The 26,183-nt window shown below is 38.8% G+C and overlaps 1 protein-coding gene across 1 annotated transcript in view; it reads right to left on the bottom strand.

Annotated features, from left to right (window-relative positions):
* Positions 1 to 8,268: 8,268 nt before the first annotated feature.
* clstn2b (calsyntenin 2b) overlaps positions 8,269 to 26,183 on the bottom strand; it is a gene marked incomplete at its 5' end in the record, with an annotated part of 146,339 nt that continues 128,424 nt past the window's right edge. Inside the window, 7 exons of the mRNA XM_047161260.2 lie at positions 8,269 to 8,554; positions 9,116 to 9,291; positions 12,902 to 13,016; positions 14,829 to 14,971; positions 15,068 to 15,238; positions 18,029 to 18,234; positions 25,122 to 25,270. Of these exons, the coding sequence (XP_047017216.2) occupies positions 8,357 to 8,554; positions 9,116 to 9,291; positions 12,902 to 13,016; positions 14,829 to 14,971; positions 15,068 to 15,238; positions 18,029 to 18,234; positions 25,122 to 25,270 (1,158 nt within the window). The remainder of the gene's footprint in view (positions 8,555 to 9,115; positions 9,292 to 12,901; positions 13,017 to 14,828; positions 14,972 to 15,067; positions 15,239 to 18,028; positions 18,235 to 25,121; positions 25,271 to 26,183) is intronic.

Consider the following 26,183-nt stretch of genomic DNA (forward strand, 5'->3'; position numbering starts at 1 on the left):
CTGCAGGTTTTCCACAGATTTGGGCCAAGACACGTCATGTGACAACATTACAACACACACTCAGTCAAAGCCCTCTTCGATCGATGGTTGTCGAACATGAGAAGGGGAAAGCAGGGAGACTTGAGCCTGTGGGGAAGTTGAGCCTTCCCTTGTTTAGGAAAGCGTAAACAAAATTGGTCATGTGAACACACATTTTTGAAGAGTCATCCATTTTACTCACCCTGTGATGGAGAGAGGCCCATGGAATAAGTGGTATGCATATTTAAGTTAAAAAGAAGGGGGGGTAAGGTTGCTGTTCGTGGTGTCCCCCCCCCGCCCAATTCAAGGAGTCTTGAGTTATGAATCTTGTGTCTGAACAATTATAGGCAAGTTTTTTTTTTTTTAAAAAAAGAAACTCGTGTTAGTGCTTTAGGAAGTTGCAGTATGAGGCTCTACTGTTAGCATGACATTAGCTCTAAACTGCTGAATGATGCAGTGCATCTGGAAAGTATTCACAGCGCTTCACTTTTCCCATATTTTATGTTACAGCCTTATTCCAAAATGGATTAAATTCATTAATTTCCTCAAAATTCTACAAACAGTACACCATAATGACAACGTGAAAGAAGTTTGTTTGAAATCTTTACTACAGTAGCAATACTTTTTTTTTTCATGTCTGTGGTTTGCACTCTTTCCCCGAGTGGTCAAGACTAATGCTACACTAAATCGGTCATCTCCAGCACCCAACATCGTCTTGATTCCTGTTTTCCTCCTTGTTTCCTCTTTCTCTTTGACATGAAACAAAACGGGGCTTCTTTAGCGGAATTTTTGCAAATGTTTCTGTAAGTTGCTCCTTTATGTGCGTGTGTTTATTTTATTTTATTTATTTATTATTATTAATCATTTTTTAATTATTTTATTTTTATTTTTTTACAGTAAATGCACTCTTCCCCACCCGTCTGATCAGTCTTCCATTAGGTGGCGCCATGTTTCCACAAAAGCTAACCATTTGGTCTGCACTACAGGTCAAACCCATTTAGTACAACCTTCTTTTTTTTTTTTTTCTTCCTAGTGAAGGAAAATACAGCTAAGAACACGATTTAATCAGAATAACGAACCAGAAGCACATTTTAAATTTTTTTCCCAAAACAAATCTTTTATTTATGGACAGAAAAATTGTGGCACTGACCACCAAAAGAGGGAGCGAATCTCAACTGGATATACATTTAAAAAAACAAACAAACAAACAAAAACAATAAAAATATTCTTTCAGCTCTATTGACTTCTTTATCACTTCCTGGATGTCTCTCTCACACACAATAATGTAACCTGTAACAGTCAATGGACTAGTTCACAAACACAGCTAAGCATTCACATGCTCTTACACCGCATGATGTGCCATTTTCTCTTCTTCTGCCTCTCTCTCACACACAGATATTCCCAATGAAGTGTGTGTGTGTGTGGAAGAAAATATCAGCCACATCTGCAGGGTTTATGCAGATGAACGAAGATGCATGTGTATACATACGACGACAGGATCTGTTTACAAAGGACGTTTCATCAATCATCTTGGGAAAAGAGTGTCTCTGAAAAACCACGGACAGTGAACACAGCAACAGCACAGAGAAATGACGACCACCTCGATGGCGTTCCTCGAAACACCAGATTGCATTTTAATGTCGGTACAAACACTACATAGAAATGAATGCATTACTGTACACCTGATTTTTTTTTCTATTTACTTTTTTGGGGTTTTGACTTGTTGCCTGTAGTTCAGGAAAGAAAGGTCAGCACAGAGGACAAAACTGTTAGTGATATGTGACAGACGGGTGCGTGTGCGGTTCAAGAAAGGTGGTCTAATATGACAAAGGTGACAAAGGGACTTTTAAAAAACATGCTGTTTATCCCAGTGACTACATTTTCATTTGCAGGGTGTTTTAACTGTGAACCTAGAGAGACTTCCAGGGTCACTATGTGCTACCTTAAAGCAATAGCACAGTGTTATCAACGTAATCTCTATCCGCTGTATCTGTAGCATAAGTGAGGGATCAAACACTTCAGGATATGCTGTTTATAGGAAAATAATCCAGGAAGCAGTGTTCCTGTTACCACCCTGAAGTTGATTTTCCAAAAAAAAAAAAAAAAAAAAACTTGTCCCAAAGTGTTTTATTTCTCTTATACTATAATAAATTGCAAAACCCTAACATTTTTATTAAATTAAAGAATTATAAGTTGTAGTTTTTATGTATTTATAGTTACATTTAATGTAGTGGAAAGTCTGCAAATCGAGTTTAGTTCCTGTTATCACTTGCGTTATAGCAGCTGTCACCAGCCGTTCCCTCCCCAGCTTCTCTTTTTCTCTCTCTCTTTTGAAGTTAACAGCAAAAATGCAGCTCGTCCTCGAATATTTACCAAACGCTGATACTGGAGACTCCTTCCATAAATGTTAAATAAACCTCTCCTGATGGAAAACTTCACCATATCAACAATTGCACACATTTTAAATCTGTTTGTGGCACATCTGCCATACAAGGTCCCTGTGTAAGTTATCGTAGCAATACTGTATTAGAACGAGTTCATTAATATAAACCTGTGATTTGCCTTGTAGCCAGAGCAGTTGTCAGAGTTGCTGTTATAGAAAGTTACTCAACACCTCCTGACCAATCTGAATCAATAAGACAACAGCGCTGTGGTAGAAGTGTAATTATCACAGGCAAGAAAAACCTTCCCTGTCCGGAGAAAAGAAGGGAAAATCTTCAGTAAACTCTTTATCCTGGTCAGGGCTTGGCAGGGACAAATTACACTGATTTAGAACTTAAATTACAAATACCTTTGACTAAAGACTGCAAGATTACACAAAAGAATACGTCTTTACTGACAAAAAGTCATCAACTGCCCTTAGACTTCCATTAAATGCTTGCCCATGCTAATCACGCATATGCTAGAGATACAGTAAAGATTACATTACATAGTTTGCTCTGCAGGTCTGTATTGTTAGCCTGCGTAACTGTTTTCGACACTATAGGGAACTACAACGTGTTATTGAGCCCAACAAGTGTCAGACAACATGTGTACATGTAAAATATGTTACTGTTTAGTTCCCAGTTAGCAGGTTGACCAAACAGTGACTGGTTGTCTCACATCTCGTTAAGAAAGAAGGTAACAATCACACTTTTATCCGGAGCAGGAACCGACTTATGTAATTTCGACCAGGATTTAGTTCACAAGAAAGATTCCACAGCTTTCACCCTGACAGCACTATCTTCAGCCATGGAGAGGATGGAAAACGGGGATCGGGAACTTTGTAGCATGGTTCCATTTTTCCACTTATCACAAAAGGAGTCAAAATACAGCCAGGAGTCTCTAATAGAAGGTGTAGGTGTAATTGTGTGTTTGTGTTGTGTGTTTGCATGTAAACTCGATTTCCTTTATGTAAAGATCCACTAAGAACAAATTTCCCATTTCAGATGTATAATGATTAAGGAATAAACTTGGTTCTGAGCGTGTAAGGCCATTACGAATGAGCTCGAGGTGCCATGAATTGCGTGCACACAAAGGTGAGAGAGCAGAGAAACTGAAAGCATTTCAGTTCTGCGAGCACTGAGCGCTTCCTTTCTCCTTGCTCGTCAGGGAATACATTTTGCTCGCGGTACCTTACGCTCATTTTTAAGGACCGCGCTCTCTGATACTGGTCTGCATGCTCAGATTGGCCGCCTCGAGCGCTTTATTAAAGACTGTTTAAACAGCATAACATCCTAAACATAAATAGATGGATAAAATGTTCCATGATGCACATGCTTGAAAACTAAGTCGGTTACTCATTTCAGCATCAGTGTCAATCTTTATATTGATGAGCACCCAAAAAACATGTACTCATACTTGGTCTGAAATAAAATGCATCCCTGGTTCACATGTATGAAATATGGAGCTTGTGATTTAACACATCAGCATAAAAATATCTTTTTTAAAATAATAACCGCTGTAATTAGATTTCGAAACGCAGCCATTAAGCCAATTAACTAACTTCCTCACCAATATCCCAGTTTAATTCTTACATAAATGACAAATCACGATCCTGATTACAATATGATTTATTGTGCAGCCCTGGTCGAGCAGTAGGGGTCTGATTTAATAACTAGGTGATTCAGAACAGGAATAGCAGATAGTGGTTATAAAACGAGGCTGACCGAACACACTCCTGTGATAGGAGCTTTCGGAGTGTGTGGCAGTGTTTGCATCAGAATTCTGAGGCATTTGTATCCAATGTGCTCGCAGTGATTGCATGGCTACTTTAAGGCTGTTCATTATTTATGCTTGGTATTCAATTGAATTACCAAATCATTTCTGGTTATCTTTAGCTTGTTTTATAGCACACGGCTCATACTCGTAGTAGTAGTAGCAGCTTCAAGCTAGGAAATGTTTCTACACTTATTGGCGTGCAGAGCGCAGATTTCACTGATTAATGAAGTAGGTCTTCTAGGGACAGCCATGTACACATCCAGGGCAGAAAACATAACTGGGTTAGAAACAAAAGAGTCAAACAGACCGTTTTTTGAACAGTCAGTACCCAGCAATTGTTTATAACACCATTGGTGGCTTCATGCCAATGTATAGCTCTGGATCCTGGTGGAGGGTGCACAGTGGTTAGCACGTTCGCCTCACACCTCCAGAATTGGGGGCTTGATTCCCGAGCTGCCCTGTGTGTGTGGAGTTTGCATGTTCTACCCGTGCTGTAGGGGTTATCTCTGGGTACTCCGGTTTCCTCCCCCAGTCCAAAGTCATGTGCATGGTAAGCTGTCTGGCATGTCCAAAGTGTCCGTAGTGTATGAATGGGTGTGTGATTGTGCCCTGCAATGGATTGGCACCCCGCCTTGTGCCCCATGCTCCCTGGGATTGGCTTCGGGTTCCCCATGACCCTGCTGGATAAGCAGGATAAGCGGTTCAGAAAACGCCTGGATGGATCCTGCTGTCTCATGATGGACAGAGGTGCTTAAATAGAGCTACCATTCCGTGGATCCGATGAAGCTGAAACGTTCAAGATTGAAACAGTGCCCTAACATGACCTGGGTGACTGATGCTCTTCATGAGTTTGCCACTTCATCAGCTAAACCTACCTTTTAGGTATAATTTGTTGACTCACCGTTACTGATTGTAGCACGTTTGCTGCCCTGAACATTTTATTAGCTTGTTTTAAATGTCGAATAGTAGTTAGTCAAGGTGAATGGTTTTGATCTGAAGGCTCATCTACTGGACAGTGAAATTCCTCAGCATTTAAACCCTCAGTTGTGATGATCGTGTAGACATGGGGTTGCGAACTAATGGTACCTCCGAATTATACATAGAACAAGGTGCAGAGTATGTATGGTGGCCTGGGAAAACCCTACACATGGTCAGATTTGGGCATTTTCTACTATGTATAGCTCTGAAAACTACAGACTTATTTGCACATATCAAGTAGAAGTAAAGTTTCAGCATTTAAGGTGCTAGTTCATGGGAAACAACATTACTGCCAAATGAAACAGAATGACAAGTTTACAGTGGGAATTCAGTTCTCACTGTGATTATCAGAATCATTCACATCACTCTCTGACTCATCACCTGAGGTAAAACTCCCTCATTCCATTTACACACAAGCCTCATCAGCATCTCTTCACTCGACTGATCTCTCTTCACTCTAACATCAGTGAGGACATAATCACTGAATACAGTAATTCAGTCACTTCTGTTCCGTTGGCTAAATTTCCTTTCATTTCCTTTTTAGTGGGTTATTTAACCATTTTGTACAGCATGTCTAAGTGCTCTTCTTTGTTCGGATGGTGATGTGATGTGATGGTGCAGGAGCATAAGGGACAATTTGACAGCTGGTATCAGATTACAAATTGAATTGATCATGCTTAGCATGTAGTTATAAAACAACTTAAACTCTTAGCGTTTCAGTAAAATGAGCCTAAAACGCCAATCCAAGGCATACCCAAAGCAAAATTAAAGCTATTCTTGAACCATTTAGAGTACATGCATGGTTTTGGTCTCTTTTGAAAGGTGACACACTGAAGTTTTTTTTCCCCAGAATCACTATAAGTGCTACTGGTATTGCGTAATAGAGGTTTGAACACTGAAACAGAAGGGTATAGATGCCCACAGCTGGGAGCTATTAGCTGAAAAACACAATTGGACCACAGCATAAAGCCTTTAATAGTCCAAATTCAAATTTGATAACAATACCAAAGAAAATGAATATTTTACACGTTTGTCTAAGGGCATATCCATGCATTTTATTGCTTTTTATTATTATTATTATTATTATTATTATTTTTACCAAAACCTTTTGGAGACTTCAAAGATTTTTCTTAGAATTATCAGATCACATATCCAGCAATCTACAAAATGTATATTTATATGTATTTTCATATGTATATTCATAATTGAAACTTTTGTGCACTTTTGTGCACTTTTATGCGCTTTTGTGCCAGTCTTTACAGAGTGTTACGCGGGGACTTTTAATTTGAAGTGTTGAAACACACCCGTGAAGCAAGATATCATTCTTTTCAGAAGTTCAGTGGCTCTACGATAGGCATGTCATCTCGTCAACTGGGAGCATTCAGCTCACTAGCTCATGTAGGAAAGGGGGAAGGAGCTGCTCTTCAGCACAGACTCTCATTGGATTTTGAAGGCTATAGGCTACGGAAGCTCCTATTGGTTCAAATGAGGCGTCATTCGATAGGTCACAGCCCGGAGGCCATTTTGAGATCTACCAATTAGGCATGTTCACTCATGCATTGAGGAGATAAGGAGAAAAACGTGGTCTGAGATAATTTGGAATGACTCAGCAGAAGTCCATGTGGATTTATTGATGTAAAATATGTTTTGGATTTAATATTTTTACATAATTGGATTGTTTGAACCTTTGCCAGTGTAACTTGACTGTTTTTGTCAGGGTGTTATGGATGAGTGGACTGCTACGAGGCTTAAAGTGTGAGTTGCCTCTGTTTGTTTATATGTTGGTGGTCTGACAAACACGTTGATTGTAGCTGCTGTTGCAATTGTATCTTTAAACAGTTTACATTAATCGAATCACAAGAGTCTTAGCTTTCCAACCGTATATTGCATGAGTATTACGTACAGCTGTATAAATGTCAAAGTTCTCCTAATAACATTGCAAAAAAGTGTGTTAAAATTGCGCATTTGTTAAACTAGGTCCTTCTCTCTGCATCCAAACAGCCAAGGTAATGTTAGAAAAATATATTTGTTTTCTTAAAGTAGAAATGGCAAGGTATATTATTGGCAGAAATACTTAACCTGATTTTTCATCATTTTGGGGGAGTTCTCCAGAATTCAGCCACTGCAACATCTGACTGCTTTTCCCAGACTGCCACACACATCTGATCTGTAATGACATTACATTCCAGTCTTGTAGTTGCTCAGTAGTTCCTAATACCGATTTGGTCAAAATACCTACAACGCTACGGTGATGATTAAATTAATTTAATCTAGATATGATTCTTTGAGACTCATTGATTTTTTTTTACAAGAATGGGATAAAATTACCAACATAGCATGGTTGGAAAATGATGTCATGACTTTCTCACCTGAATTGATTTAGTGATGTACAGATGCGTATAAGACTACACTGTATAACCAAAAGTATGTGGACACCCGACCAATCAGACCCAAATGTGCCTGTTGAACATCCCATTCCAGATTTAGTCCCCCTTTGCTGTTATAATCACCTCCGTTCTTCTGGGAAGGCCTTCCACTAGATTTTAGAGCATGGCTGTGGGGATTTGCTCATCCAGCCACAAAAACATTAGTGAGCTCAGGCACTGATGTCAGGAGAGAATGTCTAGAGTACAGTCAGTGTTCCAGTTCATTCCAAAGGTGTCCAGCGGGGTTGAGGTCAGGGCTCTGTGCAGGACACTCGAGTTCTTCCACTCCAACCTTGGAAAACCAAGTCTTCATGGAGCTCGCTTTGTGTACAGGGGCATTGTCATGCTGGAACAGGTTTGGGCTTCTTAGTTCCAGTGAAGGGAAAACTTAATGCTACAGCATACAAAAACATTTTATATAGTTGTGTGCTTTCAACTTTGTGGCAACAGTTTGGGGAAGAAACACATAAGGGTGTGATGATCAGGTGATCACATACAGTACTTTGGGGCATATAGTACATATTGAAACTTATGAAACCATCTGAAATAATGCTTGGTATCCCCTTCACAGTTTCCTACATCACAGCCAATCAGGAGTCTGCTCTAGCGACGGTGTTATAGTCTTGGGAAATTATTCTTAGTGGATCTCTATTATTCCTGTTTCTGCATGAAGGCATCCTGCAAAGAGTGTGTGTGTGTGTGTGTGTGTGTGTGTGATGTGTGTGAAGGTGTTCTCAGCAGTGCAATGATGCATTTGGCCAGTGTAGCTTGCTCAGCATTTTTGGCTGTGGTTGCATGCTGGGAATCGGAGCTTCTTCTTCATCACTGTCTGATTCACTGCAAGTGATGTCGTCGTCATCATCGTCATCCTCCTCCTCATCCTCCACTTCTTCTTCGGTTAATTCTTCTGCTGGCTGCAGCTCCTCAAAGCTCTTCACAAAACACACACACACACACACACACACACACACACACACAGCATTATCAGTACATTCAGCTGATTTTTCCTGATGCTCTACTTCTGCTGAGTTTCTACACTCGTTACTCACATTCTGCTGTTGTAGATGATCCCTCATGGATACCCTACAACCCATTCCAGGACCCTTATTTACAATCTGCTCATACTGACCATTCTTTCAGCATGCTTAGTACTGTTTGTCTTTACTTTTTTACCACTGATGATTTACAATCCCACTATCCAGAGTCCTCCAGAGGGATGATATTTTTGTAAATATGCTTCATGATCAAATTTATTGCATTCCAAATCTAGCTAGAGTTTGCAGGAAACCAATGGTTTCATTTAATGATTGCAACACATTCTCTTCACAGCCATAAAACTCAGCTGAGGCTTTGCAAGTATTCACACATGCTAAAGTAAATGACATTATTATTATTATTATTATTATTATTATTATTATTATTATTATTATTAGTAGTAGTAGTAGTAGTAGTAGTAGTAGTAGTGCAAACTGCTTTTTTAATCCCCCTCTTACCTCCAATGGGTTCACAGTAATGGTTAGGGCTGAGATATCCAAGTCCTTCTCTTCCTTTAATTGTGTCTGTGCATCCGGGACCTCCTGGACGTATTTGAGGTAAAGCTGGTAGATAACTGAGACTACTACCACCATCAGAACAGCAACACACACCACAGTCACTATACTGGACACATCTGGAGAAAGAACCATTGACTCAGGAGAGAGTATTATCCTTTACACAGAAGCATAGAAAATCGAAATAATGACACATCTTGAAATAATGATATATGGAAATAACAGGTAGTAAGTCAAAATAATAATATAGTGCTTCAATCCTCAGTATATGCAAGACTATGGGCATACATGCTTATTAGACATGTTTATTAGGAACACCCCTCCTTCTCATTCATGAAATTAGCCAATCAGCTTTTTTTTTCCAGTCTTCAACTGCCCACTTCCAATAAACCTGTGCCCACTGTAGCCACAGATTCCTGGCTTGATTCCAGTTCCTGGCTGACGCGAGTAGAACCTGATGTGGTCTTTTGTTGTTGTCGCTCATCAGCCTCAATGTTGTGTGTTCTGAGATACTTTTATGCTCACCATGGTTGTAAAGAGTGTTTATTTGAGTTAGCGTAGCCTTCCTGTCAGCTGGAACCTGTCTGGCCATTATCTTCTGAACTCGCTCAAGGAACAAGGTGTTTCTGCCCACTGCTGCACACCGGATGCCTTTTTACTTTCCACACCATTGTGTGTAATGTCTAGAGACTTATTTTGTGTAAACATCCCAGGTGAGCCGCAGTTTCTGAAATACTCAAAGAAGCCCATCTGGTACCAACAACCATGGCACGGTCAAAGTTGCTGTGATCCCATTTTTCCCCCCATTCTGACATTTGACGTGAACATTCACTGATGCTCTTGATCTATATCTGAATTGTGTTATGCGTTGCACTGATTACATGAATTACATGAATGGGCAGGTGCTCCTAATAAAGTGGCTAGCAAGTCTAAATGACTTCCAGTGGCATGGTTGCTTCCTGTTAGGATATTTTTATCTCCACAGCCCCATATAACTATCCATTGCCCCCCCCCCCCCCCCCCCCCTTTCCCCATTTTTTTTTTGGAAGCAGTGAAAAGGAGCAACCCTAATGACAGCAGAGGCAGTGCTATGTTTCGGGTGATCGAACTGTTGAAGTATGATTGATAAATGAATATACAGGAAGTAGTTTTTTGCTTTTTAACGTTGCCTCATGACTCACTTGCCTCATGCATTTCTGATTAACTGGCAGCACCACTGTAAATCCCCCCCCCCTCTAAACATGACTGAGAGAGATTTAAACACTAAAGAACATCTGTGACTTTTTTTTTTTTTCCAGGGACATTTCCTGTAGTACACGATGTGTGAAAAAAGCCCACAAATGCCCCTTGTGAAACCGGGTTATGTCAACATAATGCAGACGTATTGATTCTTTCTGCTGCCCCGAGAAGTCTTTAATGCCATCTGTGACTACAGAAAATGACACAACAGGGAGAGCGTATATGGCATCAGCTAGACTGTGAATTATTTTGTTGCTCGTCAGGGACAAGATCTCATTTTGCTCTTTTGTTTCTTTCTGGAGCAATTTCTCAAGAATGAGAACATCCTCGGAGTTGTGTTAAAGTAGCTGAAGTAGGTTTTCATCCTTTATTCTTCATGACCTGTTGTGAATGATTTTTTTTGAAAGCACTGCTGATTTTCTTGCTGCTGTTTTTCTTGGTTGTAGCCACCAATCTACAGGTTGTACCTTTTGCATGAAGTCTCAGAGAGACTGTGAACAGTACTTTGTACAAATCTGGCTTTTTTTTTTTTTTCTCCCGCAGGGTTTCCCAATAAAATAAACTCTCCACTCTCAGACAAAAGGCTACTAAGCTGTACCGTTCCTTGTTGCTGGGGTGGTCCCTTTAAGTGTATATCTTCTGTGCTTTCAGTAATTTTACCTTCAAAGGTACATACTGTGCCTTACACTTATATTGGCACCCTTGGTAAATATGAGCAAAGAAGACTGTGAAAAATTGTCTTTATTGTTTAAACTTTTGATCGCGACTTAATTTTCTCGTGATCTTGACATAACAAAACGCTGTTTTCTCACGACATCAATTTATCACGAGAAAATCTCACGCCTTTTAAATGGGACTGAGAGAGAGTGAGCCGGGGGGGGGTCCACTTCTCAATCGTCGGACACTAATGTGGAACTCACATAGAGACATAGACAGACATAGAGCTATTTTAGCTTGAGTGAGTCTCTAATCAAAGTAAAAATGAATCTGTTCATCCATGATGCTACGGGATTGTGCTAAGCTTTTGCTACCTCCAGAGTAATAAAACCACGTTATGTCGAGTTCACAGAAAAATGAAATCATGATTGTGAGAAAACAACTTTTGAAATGTCGAGATCATGTGAAAACAAGAAAGAAAAAAATTAATAATGCATGGCCGCTTAGTACTTTCGTTTAGCTATCGCATTTGTTGGTTTTTCCGATGTAGACTTACTAAATGAAGGGAATTCTCTTATATTATGAACTGCTGTCAAATACCTATGATAAATGTATTCACTTTATTACCTCTTTGAATAAACTGATCAACTGTCATCCTTTATTATAGCTGACACATGTATTTTCTATATCTTGAAAAGACTTATTTTCATAGTGTGCTGTGTGTTTTGTCTAAATCTGTCTAGAACCTGCACAAGTAGAAACCCGCCTACTATGCAATGCTGTTATCTATGTGTATAAATACTCCTGTTCTAGACGGAATAAACGGGAAGTCTCTGTGAGCCGCATGTGTCAGTGTGTTCATTTAGACTCCTCCAGGCGCCTGAACGCTCTGTGGTAAACCACACATAGCACAGAACTAAGAGTTAAGAGAAATAAAAGGCTGTAAGGCTGACAGAGGGCTGAAGGACATAATCTGAGATTCCTTTGTCTCTAACACCAATTGTGTGCTCCCTGCTCTCAGTTAGCGTGGTTTGGCGGAGCGTGTTGACTGTAGCAGAGTGGGTTGTGCTAACTGTAGAGCTAGCTAAAACATGCTTAGAGTTCAGGTGGTATTTCAGTCTAAAATTGGTTTGATGATATGCAAATTCCTTACAGCAAAATACTTTGGTCTTATCAGTACTTCTATCTGAATGCGTTTTGAATTTTAAAAAATTCCCTTCAGTAGGCCAAGCAGGGTTTGGTCGTCGCCTTGCAACATGCTTGTCACTAAGCAACTACATGCAATGTAAGATGATATACAGGTCTGGGCCTGGGTGGGGTGCGTTAAATGCTTTCATCATTTTAATATGTTCTTTTTTCCCCTAATTATACGCACTAAATTTACACATTAAATCGACAGCCCTAGTATAAATCATATAGTGAGCTAGAGGCTATACAATTTGGCTTCTACCATTTATTACAATAAATAAATAAATAAATAAATTCTTTACGGTGCAGGCCCATGAGTGCTAATCGGTGCATGAGGTACAAAAGGTACAAAATAAGCGTGTAGATGTACAGTATGTTAAATATTCTACCCACCCCTTCATATTCCTATGAAATACACACACACACATATATATATATATATATATATATATATATATATATATATATATATATATATATATATATATATATATATATAAAATAAATCAACAGTATGTAGAATATGGGTCTTGTGTACAAGCATGACAACCTAGACTATGAAAAACAAGACCAAATGACAAAAACTAGCACAACCTATCATTCAATCTTCACTTGATATGTAAGGACACACTCACTGTCACTCACCAGAGCTCTCGGTGTCGAAGGCTGAGACTGGATGATGACTAGGTTGCATGGATTTAGGTTGAGCCATTACATGACTGACATGCTTGACAGGATGTTCTCGGTGAAGTATATTAATCTGAGTGGAAGAAGAATTGAAAGACATTTAGATAAGAAATCTTAAGAAAGATGAGGCACAACAAAAACACTTTGCTGCTGTATTCTTAATGTGTAATCAGTCCTCTTCTTCTGTTTTTCAGTCCAGTAGATTAGTATCAGGATGATGTTCTGTTAACTCAGTGTGTGCCAGTTTTATATAAAGTAATCTCTCAGGTAACTAGCACCTGTTACCAGTGTATGAAGTGAGTGGGGAAAAATGAAAAGTGTGGGTCTTCATCTTTTAGGGTTGATGATGCGTCATACAGTAACTGCAGTGAATACGGCACTAAACTGTGAACATTTAAAATATCCCTATATAATAAAAATTAACCTGTTTTTAAACCTATTTTTATTTTCAAGTGCCATCTGTGCTGATGATAGCTCCCCACTTTGCCGTCTGGTTTTTTTCCCCACACTTGTGCATAAGTGAAGCGTAGAAAATCCATTAAAATCACACTTCCTGTACATTGTGAAATTAACTTCAATTAGTTGGATGTGTAGCTAAAACATCCTGCTATCAATAGCTAAACAGAACATTTGTGAGGGAAAATACTTACCTTTGTCCTACAAAATTTTCATAAGAATGTTTTTTAAATATTTTTTAAAGAAAAATATTGATACCCCTGATAAATATTTAGAAAAATACAAATACTTTTTTTTTTCCAAAAATAATTTTTTAATTATTTTTTTTAAATTTTGGTTGTTGCCTTTTTCCTTGTGGCAAAAAAACAAAACAAACAAACAAACAAACAAAAAAAGATATATACTGTTTATATATTCATACACATACAGTTACTTGGTAATCCATCATCATTTGTCATTATCCATGGGATAAAAACAAAAAGCTTTCAAAGTGACAGATGGTTGACCTGCACAAGTCAGGTAATGGATATGAAAATACATAAAGGTCAAAATATCATTAAGCGTGATCTGGGAAATGCAATTTCAAAAGTCTCAGAAAGTTCAGAGATGTTAAAATATTAATGGTAAGTGTGCTGATATTATATGTATTTATAGTTATTTATATCATTTATATATAAAGCTTTATAAAAAAAAAAATTCTGTGGTTGAAAAATAAAAACATCACCCTATGCTTATGTTTAAATATATAAAATATTTTAAACATACACTCATTGGCCACTTTATTAGGAACACACCTGTGGCAGAAACTCATAAAATTGCATAAAAGTACATAAAATGATGCAGATTCAGGTCAAACACTTCAGTTATGTACAAATCAAACGCCAGAATGTGGAAAAATGCAATTTCAGTGACTGTCGTGTGGTTTTGGTGCCTGATGGGCGACTTTGTGTAGTGTAGAAAAACCAAAAACATTGTGTGAGTGGCAGTTTCGTGGATGAAACCACTTATTGATACAAGAAGTCAAAGGAGAGTGGCCAGATTGGTTTGAGCTGACAGCAAGGCTGCTTTAACTCAAAAAGCATCTCAGTTGAGGTGGATGGGCTACAACAATATAGGCCATATTGGGTTCCACTGGTGTCAGTCAAGAACAGGAATCTAAGGCTACAGTAGGCACAGGCTCACTGAAACTGGACAATTGAAGATACTTTCTATTATCAGTGAAGTGGCCAATGAGTGTATATTGTAGCTCTTTTTTCTGAAGTGACTATAATTTGGAGTTGACTGTATGTACATACAATCCTACTAACTACTATTATTACTGTTACTATATTCCTATTCTTATATAATGCTTTACTTCTAATATTTTTTCTTTCTCTGTCAGGAAATGGGTGGATTTCACACTTCCATTTTGAAACCGTGTGACTCTGACCTGCTGTGTAAATGGGTTGCTGGTGTATCGTCCGTTGAGTTCGGAGCAGGTCACTCTGAAAGTTCTCGCTGACACATCGTTCTGCAGGTTCTGGTACCGCACCTGTCTTATGACCTGCGCATAGTGAACCATGGAGTCCACACCTGGAGCACACACACAGGACAAGAGTTGAGATTATACACAGGCACAGTATTACACGAGCTGTATGTAGCATTTGGGTGACTAGACGTTCTCCTTACCATAAATGGACATGCCGGATGTCGAGTTAGTATAGTCCAAGTGCTTGCCCAATAGTGCGCTGTGAGGCAGCTGCAGGGTCTCTAACCCCTCCCTTAACTCCTCCCCTAACACCAGGATGTCACAGTAGTCGAGATTATGGACGATTTCTTCTAACATACCTGACCTGTGCACTATACACACACACACACACACACACACACACAGAAAGCCATGAGCTTGGTTTTAGTGACTAATTGAAGTCTGACTCTCATGGGACTCCTGCTTCCTTTTTTCTCTTTCTCAGTCATCAATCAACAGCAGCAGACTCTCTCCTGGGTGTAAAACTTAGACGTCTTCATGGGAATTAAATGGAGTAGGCAAACATGCTAGATTAGAACATGATCGAGAGACAAGATGAGACCTACAGTGCAGGATGTGGAAGCCTGGGGAGCTCTGTGCTGGAAAGACGCTCATAAATGGTCTATTTAGAGCTGAGAGGGGACTGTCCTCCCTGCTCTCATATCGTTTCTTCACTTATTTATGGGTTTGTTGTACGGGTTTTTGCTGCTGTTATCCCTGAGCAGAACCACACATGAGAGAGGGGATAAATGAATAATGTAACATAGTGCCTCTGCATGGTAGAGTGAAAGCTGTGGCACTCTGTGACCCTCTGCCGTATAATAAAATGTTATTAGATATGAAATTTCAGTTTAATTAACAAACCACACACCATTTAACAGTGCTACATTTATCAATATTAATGACATTTTTCTCCATACCCGAATATAATCAACAAATCAGGACATGTGTGGAGCCCATGCTTTGCGGTTTGTACTGCACTATAATATTCTAATCTTCTAATCTAATATTAGAAATTAGCACAGAGGTCTGTGCGAATCCTACCTAGAGAGGTCTGTGAAGGTCCTACCTACTCCCGAAGTAATTCCTCCTGCAGTTAAAAATAAAATCTTTGCACTGTGGCAAAATTAATTGTTGTAACCAGGCTTTCAGAGCCACGGGTTGCACATCCAATCCAAATGAAATAGCTCAGAGTCTAATCAGACTTTGGAACTTGGTGCAAAGAAAACAAAAACCCTTCCAGACATTGCTGTAGAATCACCGAGTTTCCTTTTGTCATTAACTGTGCAGCCTAAAAAAGCACTGAAGCCGGTAATTTGCTTTAAGTCTCAAAAAGATAAGTATAGGTAAGTAGAAAGATAAGTATTCTAGAACTTTTTTTCAATTACTGATCAAGTAATAACATTTTGTAATCATACAAGCTCTAATCTAGTAGTATTTTGTCTATACCAGTATTTTGCTGTGGTAAACAAAAGTTGTTGTTGTTTTTGTTTTTTGCCATGCTCTTTTATATGGTAGTTTCCAACAGGGTAAACTTTAATTGGGCTTGATCACTTGCCCTTTTGCCCTCAGACTGTTCAAATACTCTCTTGGTTGATTGACTGACTGGCATGTATAATAACATGGCTTCCGGGTGGCTCACAGATGAAAGATGCATGCCTGGAGTGCAGTTTTGAGCCCTATGACTGAGGTTTCACCCTTGGCTGCAGCATTGGGCAAGATCTGCTGCTGTGAGTCATGGCTGATCCAGCCTTGCCCCAGGAACATAACAACTGGGTTAGACTGACTTGATTTTTAAGGTTTTCTTTCCTCATGGCATACCCCATGCAGTGCAAAAAGTACTGTTTGTGTAGTTGTGTGAGTGAGTGAGTGAGTGAGAGAGAGAGAGAGAGACAGACAGACGTATCGACAGACTATTGTGGCAGGTGGCGTTCTTAAAATAAGACTTAACTTCCCAATTACCACTTCAAAACATATATGAAGTGCCTCATTTAACACACAAGATCTTATCTTATCTTAGGGCCTTAAATAACATGCTAACCTTTGCTACTGCTACTAATTATCACTTGAAAATGTGTAAAAGGTGATCTCAGTGATTCTGACTTTGACTCTGGCGTGATTGTTGGTGCCAGATAGGCTGGTTTGAGTATTTCTATACGTACTGATCTCCTGGGATTTTCACACACAACAGTCTCTAGAGTTTACTCAGAATGATGCAATAAAGAATAAACACCCAGTGAGTGGCAGTTCTGAGAATGTTGATGAGAGAGGTCAATGGAGAATGGCCAGACTGGTTCGAGCTGACAGAAAGGCTACAGTAACTCTGTACAATTGTGTTGAGCAGAAAAGCATCTCATGCACAACATGTTGAACCTTGAGGCAGATTTGCTACAACAGCAGATGGGCACGTACAAAATGTAGTAAATATTATAATATACTACATTATACTAGAATTTACTCCAGTTTACTGTAGTGAATATTAAAGCATACTACAGTATTTTTTCATGTGGGTGCTTACTTACTTACTTACATACTTATAATGATCTTGAAAGCTATAACTGAATGTCAAAGCAGATTACCTATCTTTCTATTATTTTTCTTCCTGTTTCTAGATGATGAATGGGAATTATTGAAGATTAAGGTCTTTGTGGTGTTTGAGAATTGATGGTGAAGGTGAAGTGCGCAATTCCTCTGGATCTGCCATGACCCTGAACAGGAAAAATGTTTTCGGAAGATGAATAAATGCAAGTATTTGGTGAGTAAAACTCTATTACTATAAAAGCGGCTTCCGAAATCATCTAAAGTGCACAGTATTTCTTGGCTTTGATGAGAATTTGGACTCCTTATTTGTAGAAAGGAGATTTATACGTTATATTGTTTAAGGAAATGTATAACATTGTGTGATTGTGAGATTTTGTTGATCTTCAGTGAGGTTTGGGGAGCTTAAAAAACAACTCGGGATCGCAGGTTTACTTTATTCTAAAAAAACCCCCCAAAAAAACAAACAAACATGGATTGGTTACTGTAGGCATGGACAGAAACATTGAAACAGCTGTTAGAAATATTAGCCTTATAGCTCCAGGAAATAACTAAAAAAAGCATTCTTTGGTTTTGATCAGTACCTGTGTTATGTGAGGTTTGATCGCTCTTCATGACGGTGCTGCTGATATGCAAATCCCTGAACAATGACAGGCCAAGGGCAATGTCAGAGGCGGGGATGCTGAGATGCTCTGCCCCTGTTATTGTGATTCGTGGTTCACTTGGTTGCATTACCATGACGACTGCGTCGATATCAGGAACAAAGATGCACACGTCCTCTCCGAAACACCTACACACACACACGTAAAGTACATGTAAAGACCTTCTATTGACATCATTTTTAATGTAGCTAATTAATGTTATCCATCCATCCACCCATCCATCTTCTACTGCTTACTCCTTTTCAGGGTCACGGGGAACCTGGAGTCTATCCCAGGGAGCATCGGGCACAAGGCGGGGTACACCCTGGACAGGGTGCCAGTCCATCTCAGGGCACAATTACATACACACTGACACACACCCATTCATACACTACGGACACTTTAGACACGCCAATCAGCCTACCATGCAGGTCATTGGACTGGGGGAGGAAACCGGAGTACCCGGAGGAAACCCCCGCAGTACGGGGAGAACATGCAAACTCCGCACACACATGGCCCCGGCGGGACTCGAACCTAATTAATGTTATACTACACTTAAATCTAATCCTAACCTCAAACTCAGTAACTCAAAAAAATAATTATAATAGGTGGGGGAAAAAAAAGTTTTCCTTGAGGGAGCCCAAGGTCAAAATTCTCAGATATTTCTATCCTTGTGAGGACATTTGGTCCCCTCCAAGATACAAAAACCATGGTCACACATCAACACCCACTATACACACACAAACACACTGCAATTTCCTGCTCGCAGTAAACACACACTGCCAGACAGTCTGGGAAAGTTATGAGTCCAATCAAAATCAGTAAGGCATGTAAAACAGGTTGCACAAACTGACACATGCACATACAAGGGAAACAAACTGTTGCGACAGTGATTTGTTCAAGGAGTTAATGTGGTGGAAATGGAAAAAGACACATCTGTCACACAAACACACTGCGGCAGCATTTTTTCTGCACTCAGAACAGAACATAATCTCTCTCTCTCCATCTCAGCCGCTCTTTCAGAATTAATTAGTGCTCTGCTCACAGTAATTACACTTATTAAGCATTACTCTAAACCACATTTAATTATGTTCACAAGCCTTAATTAACACCTCTGTTTATTTGTTTTTCCAGATATGCAACCCTTGTGAATAAGATATAAGAAGTTTGTAATTATAGAGCAGGAAAGGGCACAACTGTCACAATCATCTCCTATCGCTTGTACTACAAATGAACCTTCTGGCCGAAAATATCATTTGCCCAATTCTCCTCTTACAACACAATATACAAAGACATGAATGAAAAATAACATTCAAGTATCGCCTAATGTTGTGGTGTCAAATCCACGTGAGTCATGGCAAGAACGCTTTGTTTTAGATTCTTTGATTTTCAACCAATAATTTCCATACCAAATGCATTAAAGTACCGTTCATCGTACATGGTTGAGAATCCAGTGTCGGCACATCCTCCTGATTCACTAAATTCATTTCCACCTGGTCTTTCCAGATGCTCGATTCGTTTTTTTCGTACAGAATCTTTCATATGCTGCTGCTTATATGGTTTACAATCACATGTAATGAGCGGTCCATCTGCTCAGCTTCAAACAGTACTAGCATCTACTTTATTCTGATGCTAATCTTGTCGAGTGGAGCTAGTGTGTGCTGCGTAGTGACACACACACTATTGTGTGTGGCTTAAGCATTTTTCTTTTCCTTTGTTTAGTTGATTAAAAGTTTGCACCTTCTATGAGTGCATCAAAACACCTGTGTCTGTAACTGTTTAGTGATTTGTATCTGCATCTGGATTTAAACCCAAAGTGGGTGTGGTCTATACCAGATCTACCGCAACCCTGACCAGGATAAAGCGCTTACTGATGATCAATGAATCAAAAGTGTGAGTACCTGGGTTAAAACTTTGCCTGATATAAAACAAATGAAAATTGCCTGGTTTCTATTAATAATACACTGAGATGTGACCCAGGTGTGGATCAGGTGGTAGAGCGGGTTGTCCGCTAATCGTAGGGTTGACTGTTCGATTCCCGGCCCACGTGACTCCACATGCCGAAGTGTCCTTGGGCGAGACCCTGAACCCCAAGTTGCTCCCGATGGCAAGTTAGCGTGTTGCATAGCAGCTCTGCTACCATTGGTGTATGAGTGCAGAAAGTAAACTAAAATCAAAGTGAATTTCAAATGGAAACTAAACAATTACAAGCCATTATAAATTATAATAACATTGGTAAGGATGCTGGTAAGAACAAGGCTGGATAAAAGCCTCACCATTCATCAATAATTCATCATTGCTCTGATGTACTGCATAATCAGCTTTTACTGCCAAATATAATCAAATGTCAGTCCTAAACTACTCGTGTTCTAATACAGCACATTCAATCAAATTCAGGGAAAACGCGGAAAGGTCAACGTTTTCCCATAAGCACATTAAAGGGTTTTTTTTTCTGGTGGTGGCTGTCTGCTGTTGACCAGTGGCCATGTCTCCGAGTGGGACGATGTTTCTGAGTAGGCACCTGGTGCTCAAAGGTAATTATTATTGTTGATGTAAATAAAAGAGAAAGAAAGAAAGAAAGCTGCTCATGCTGCATCACAGGGCAGGGTCTGTCTTTCTTTCTTTCTTTATTCCTTTCCTTCTAACTTCCATTCTTTCCTTCTTTCTTTCATTCATTCTTTCTTTCTTTCCTTCTTTCTTTCTTTCCTTCTTTCTTTCTTCTTTTTCTTTCATTCTTTCTTTCTTCTTACTTTCTTTTTTTCCTTCTTTACTTTCTTTCTTTCTTTCATTCTTTCTTTCTTCTTACTTTCATTCATTCTTCCTTTCCTTCTTTCTTTCATTCCTTCTTCCTTTCATTCTTTCTTTCCTTCATTCTTTAATTCATTCTTTCTTTCTCGTTCATTCTTTCTTTCTTATTTTCTTTCTTTCTTCTTACTTTCTTTCCTTCTTTCTTTCTTTCTTTCTTTCTTTCATTCTTTCATTCATTCATTCTTCCTTTCTTTCATTCCTTCTTTCTTTCTTTCATTCATACTTTCATTCTTTCAATCCATTTTTCTTTCTTTCTTTCTTTCTTTCTTTCTTTCTTTCTTTCTTTCTTTCTTTCTTTCTTTCTTTCATTCTTTCTTTCCTTCTTTCTTAGCCTACTATGCCACCAGAAACACTGGAAAAACACCAGGAGGTAGAAATGTCATCGTTGTCAGCTTGATGTGTGAATCCCAGCTCTGACAGTTCCTCATCCTCAGCTACATCATTCAAATAGATAATTCATCGCAGGGCTCACATAATTGCTTCAATTATGTTAGTTGTTACTTATTGTTTAATGTAGTTTATAAGTTTGTGACAAACAAAATCTGTAAAAAGCGAAAAACAAAAACGCATCTCCATGATATTGTCACGAATGGCAAAGATTTTCACTTCTGACTTAAATACTTCCATGTAAAGACTCAATGCCACACCCACATTCCCATATATGGCTTTCAAGGCTTTCATTTCCATACATGGACTTGCCCTGTACCATACCCACATTGTCATATTTGTGACTCAACGACGAATCTTCAGTGGAATGACCATGAATTTACCTGTAAATGACTGTGTTTTATATTCTATACATTATTCACAGGTGAAACCCGATGATAAGAATTACAGTAATATCATTTATGGTGGATGATTTCGAAGCAGCCAGACGCGAGGGGCCAGCTGCAAAAAGTATAAATTGTGCATTGAGTGGACGTGGATGGAGGAAAATGATATGTAATCTAGTGTTATTCAGCCTCATTTTGTGCTTTCCCTGCTCTAACACACCTGATTAAAGTCATCATGTTATTATCAAACCCTTACTTACTCTGAATAGAGTGTAAGAACAAGAAAAGCAAAAATGTGCACGGCTCCATGTTTTTGTCTGCTGGATAGACAACCAGTGATGAAACCTTAGTGCAATTGACTACATTGTAAACTTTCTGTTTTGTGCACACAAAGTTGGAGAATGCTCCAGGATTTATAAACGCGTGCCTTTTTTGTTTTAAGGTCAGAAACAACAGGGATATTCATCTACCAGTTCTAGCTGCACAGCTGCAGGACCTCAGGGTGAGCCTGTCTCCTTTATCACACAAATGTAGTGTAAAAGAACAGAATATATTTTCTTATTCAACAACCCGTCACACTTTATCCCCAGCCCCTGCTGCCTATGTGGAGGATGCTGTGTGTGTGTGTGTGTGTGTATGTGTTCTCATCCTCAATGCTAATTTCCCACTGTTTTTTTGCTGAAAGGACTCCACCCACGGCTTCATGGCACACCCCACAGGAGATGTGCTGTCCTCCCCCAAGCCTCATGAATATTCATTTTCTGTCATGCATATTCACATGGTCCCTTGGGGTACGGCAGTCCAACAGTTGTAATAGTCTCGCTTCCACACACACACACACACACATACACACACACACACACACACACACACACACACACACACACACACACACACACACACACACGCACACACACACACACACACACACACACACACACGCACACACACATTCACACACATCAGTAAGTAAGCAGCTAAAACCGCTTTGGGACAGAACAAGGATTAAAGCAGAAAAAAAAAACAGAAAAAAAATAATTCAGAATCTGAACTGAAAACAGACCCCCAAAAAATCACAGCTGAAATATTTTATGCTCTGAATAGTAAAGGTGTTTTGAAATAAGTATGATTACCAGTTCAGTAACTCACGAAAGTCTTATCATTCCACAGTCAAAATGAAAAATAAAAAGAGTTTATACTGATTACAGGAATGGTGAGCGATGCATGATGGGTTTCAGATGATGACGGCTTCTTAATATTGCGGTGCAGTATGGTTAAAAATAATCATATACGTATATGCACACTATCATTCGATAATAGAGAATCAATGTTCTTTAATTACAAGTAAGGAATAAAAGACTTAGGGGCATGCTGTTATAGGAAAATAATCAACAATGATTAGTTGATGATGATTTTTTTTTTTTATACCAAAACCATTCTGAATAATTTTAGTGCTCTTATAACTACAATAATATACCAATGATGATTTTTTTTTTAAACTAATGAAAGAACATGCCATACTTTATCTGTTTTTATACCATAGGACGGTTAAATTCTCAAATCTGATTGGTCAAAAGGTGTCGATTAATTTTATATAGCAGCACGAGTCAGACTGTAGTTCTGAGTGTGACATGAACAATAGGTTTCTATTTATGTGCTCGTTCATATATGTTATTGTTTTTATAGCAACAGATCATACACAGGGACTTGTATGTTGGACTCTCCACAGAATCTATGACTAATAATAAATGGATTTTAAAAAACCCGCTGTTGTTTAACAGAGAAGAATGTATAGTATAATCGTCGAGGTGTTGAAGTTTATTCGTTGTTATTTATTTAGCATTAATGGAAGGAGTCTGAGCACTCTGTATCCGTTACGGTGCTCTGTAAATTTTTCCGGCACAGGAAAGTCTTCGGGACAGAAGACTTTTTTAAAAATGTTTTTTTATGCTTTCCAGTTTCTTGGTAAAATGAGAAGCTGTGTTTTTTTTTTCTTTTCTCATTAACTACAAGAGAGAGAGAGTACAGGAGCTAATGTAAGCCGAAGGAGAAACTAATGTATTTTGCCAACCTTCCAAAGCATTAAATGTATGCAAATATAAACAGGCGGTAGTGCAGGATTTCGCTGAGGTTTGTTTTTGTTTTTTTTGCGATTGTTGCTAACAAAAAGGCTTGATTTTGCTTTGGCTTCTTTCTAAATTTGTGATGCAAATTGCAAAAACACCCAGAGATAGAAATGTTGTCACTGTCAGCTTGATGTGTGAATCCTAGCTCTGACAGTTCCTCAGCCTCAGCTACATCATTGAAATTCATAATCCATCTCAGGAGTCACATCATTGTTTAAAACTTAAAAGTTTGCTCAGATTAGTTTGTTAGTTTGTGACAAACAAATCTGTTTTAAAAAAAAAAAAAAAAAAAAAAAACAATTGCAGATTTTTTTGTGCTTATTTTTGTGGAAAATTACTTGAATTGGCAAAATTGCTATCGCACGATATTGTCTTTCACAGTTCTCATGTTCGACGCACGTGAATCAAAGAGGGCTTTGACTGATTGCAGATCATCATGACATCACAAGACAAAAATGAGGAAATTTGCAAACTCCTCTAAATATTGCAGTATCTGCGATCAGAAAATCGAGACTCCCTGGAGGGATTGAACAGATAAAACGTGCAATATGTCATTAATTAATTAATAATGATTATAGTTGGCGAAATCTCTGTGGTACATAGCGGAAGAACACACTTCAGACCTTATGAATATATCAGGCCTCAGGCCGTATTATACCACCTCCACGTGGATATTTAATGTTATGAAACCTCTTAAACCAATTAGTTCATGTTATCATTTACGTTATCGCAGCTATACACAGTAGTTGCCTCACTAGCCTCTCTTTTTTATTCTCTAATTAAGTTAATAAAACAAAAAAGAAAAAAACCCACAGCTACTATTTTATTAAACTATTTATGTACAGTACAGTGGTGTTAATGAGCCAAGTGATTTATTGTTGTTGTTGGGTTTTTTTTTTTGTTTTTTTTTTTTACAGTAGGTTTATGTTTTAATAGCTTGGTTTTAACTTAATAAAAGTAAAAAATGAGTCTTGAATAAAATATCATCACCACTGTATGATAAGATTCTGTCTCTGATTCATTCTTAACCCAAATAGAAAGCTTATAATACCAAAGTTATGATATGTTGAGTCATTTTGAACTTTTGATCAGACTTCAGAGTATTATGAAGTACATGAGCAGTATGACATTGATTTCTGAAGGCAGTTTGGGCATTTTGAGAGGTTTCTGATGAATTTATAAACTTAAACCCACACTGAATTTGGACACTCTTATTACATTGATGCCGGGAAAGTGGGAGGCAGTATGGGCCTGATGATTAGATGATGAGTCCTGGGTATTGAAATAAGTGAGGGTATGAAATGGGCAGTGATAGTGCAGCGATCGTACTGTACTGTGGTGGAGATGTGGATGTGGCGCGCTCCGGCCGTGGGGAACTGGCGCGAGTTGATGTAGGAGACTTTCCTCAGTGCTGCGTTGACCTGCTCCAGATCTTCACCTTCTATCACCAGCACCGACTGCGCCGGGTTAAAGTGGAACTGACAGAAACATGAGGAGAGAACACACAGCGTTTACAGAAACAGTAGGATTTCTTCCTAGTAAGTGTATAAAAGTGTCAATTACAGAGTGAAGACTGAGTGTATATGAAAGGGTTTATTACAGTGTGAGACTGTGTATTTGAAGGAGTTTATGAAAGATTATGAATGAGAGAGAGAGAGAGAGAGAGAGAGAGGGGGAATAATAATGCCTGCAGAGCAGAAGTAGAACTGTAGCTACTAATAATTAAAACTCAAAAAAAGAGCCATTAAATTCCATGCCCACCTACAAAATAGTGATATTGAGACCCTCCATCACAAAGCACTGACATACCAAGAGCTAACCCCAGAGGGAAGCCGAGGAGCTGGTCTTAGAGCTGACTTTACAATCCAAAACATGTCCAGGCAAACCACAGACCAAATCAAATTATTAAAACACAAACAGAAAAATATCTAAAACACTGGACCGAAGCAACAGCTCAATAAAGTAATGAATGTCCCTAAACAGAGAATATAAATTGGCAGAGCACCTGAGGACAGTGATCGACCCTAAACTAAGAGAAGTCCTGACCATGTACAGACTCAGCGAACACAACATGGCCATAGAGACGGGCAGACACAGACAGACCTGGCTACCAAAACAAGACCGGCTGTGTTCCCACTGCACACTAAATTAAGTGGAAACAGAATAAAATATAACACATCAACACTGTAAACATGCACAAAATGCTCAGACACATCACTGTGTGTTTTCTTCTTCTTTTATTGCTATTATTTTATCAAGGTTTTTTTGTTGTTGTTTTTTTGTTTTTTTTTATTACGTGTGAATGTGTGTAAATGTCTCTGTCTGTGATTTAATGTTACCGCTACTTTGGCAATATAAAGCCTTTTACCATGCCAATAAAGCTACTTGAAT

This window comes from Ictalurus punctatus, chromosome 17, assembly GCF_001660625.3.
Source record: "Ictalurus punctatus breed USDA103 chromosome 17, Coco_2.0, whole genome shotgun sequence".
In the NCBI taxonomy this organism is placed as follows: Eukaryota; Metazoa; Chordata; class Actinopteri; order Siluriformes; family Ictaluridae; genus Ictalurus; species Ictalurus punctatus.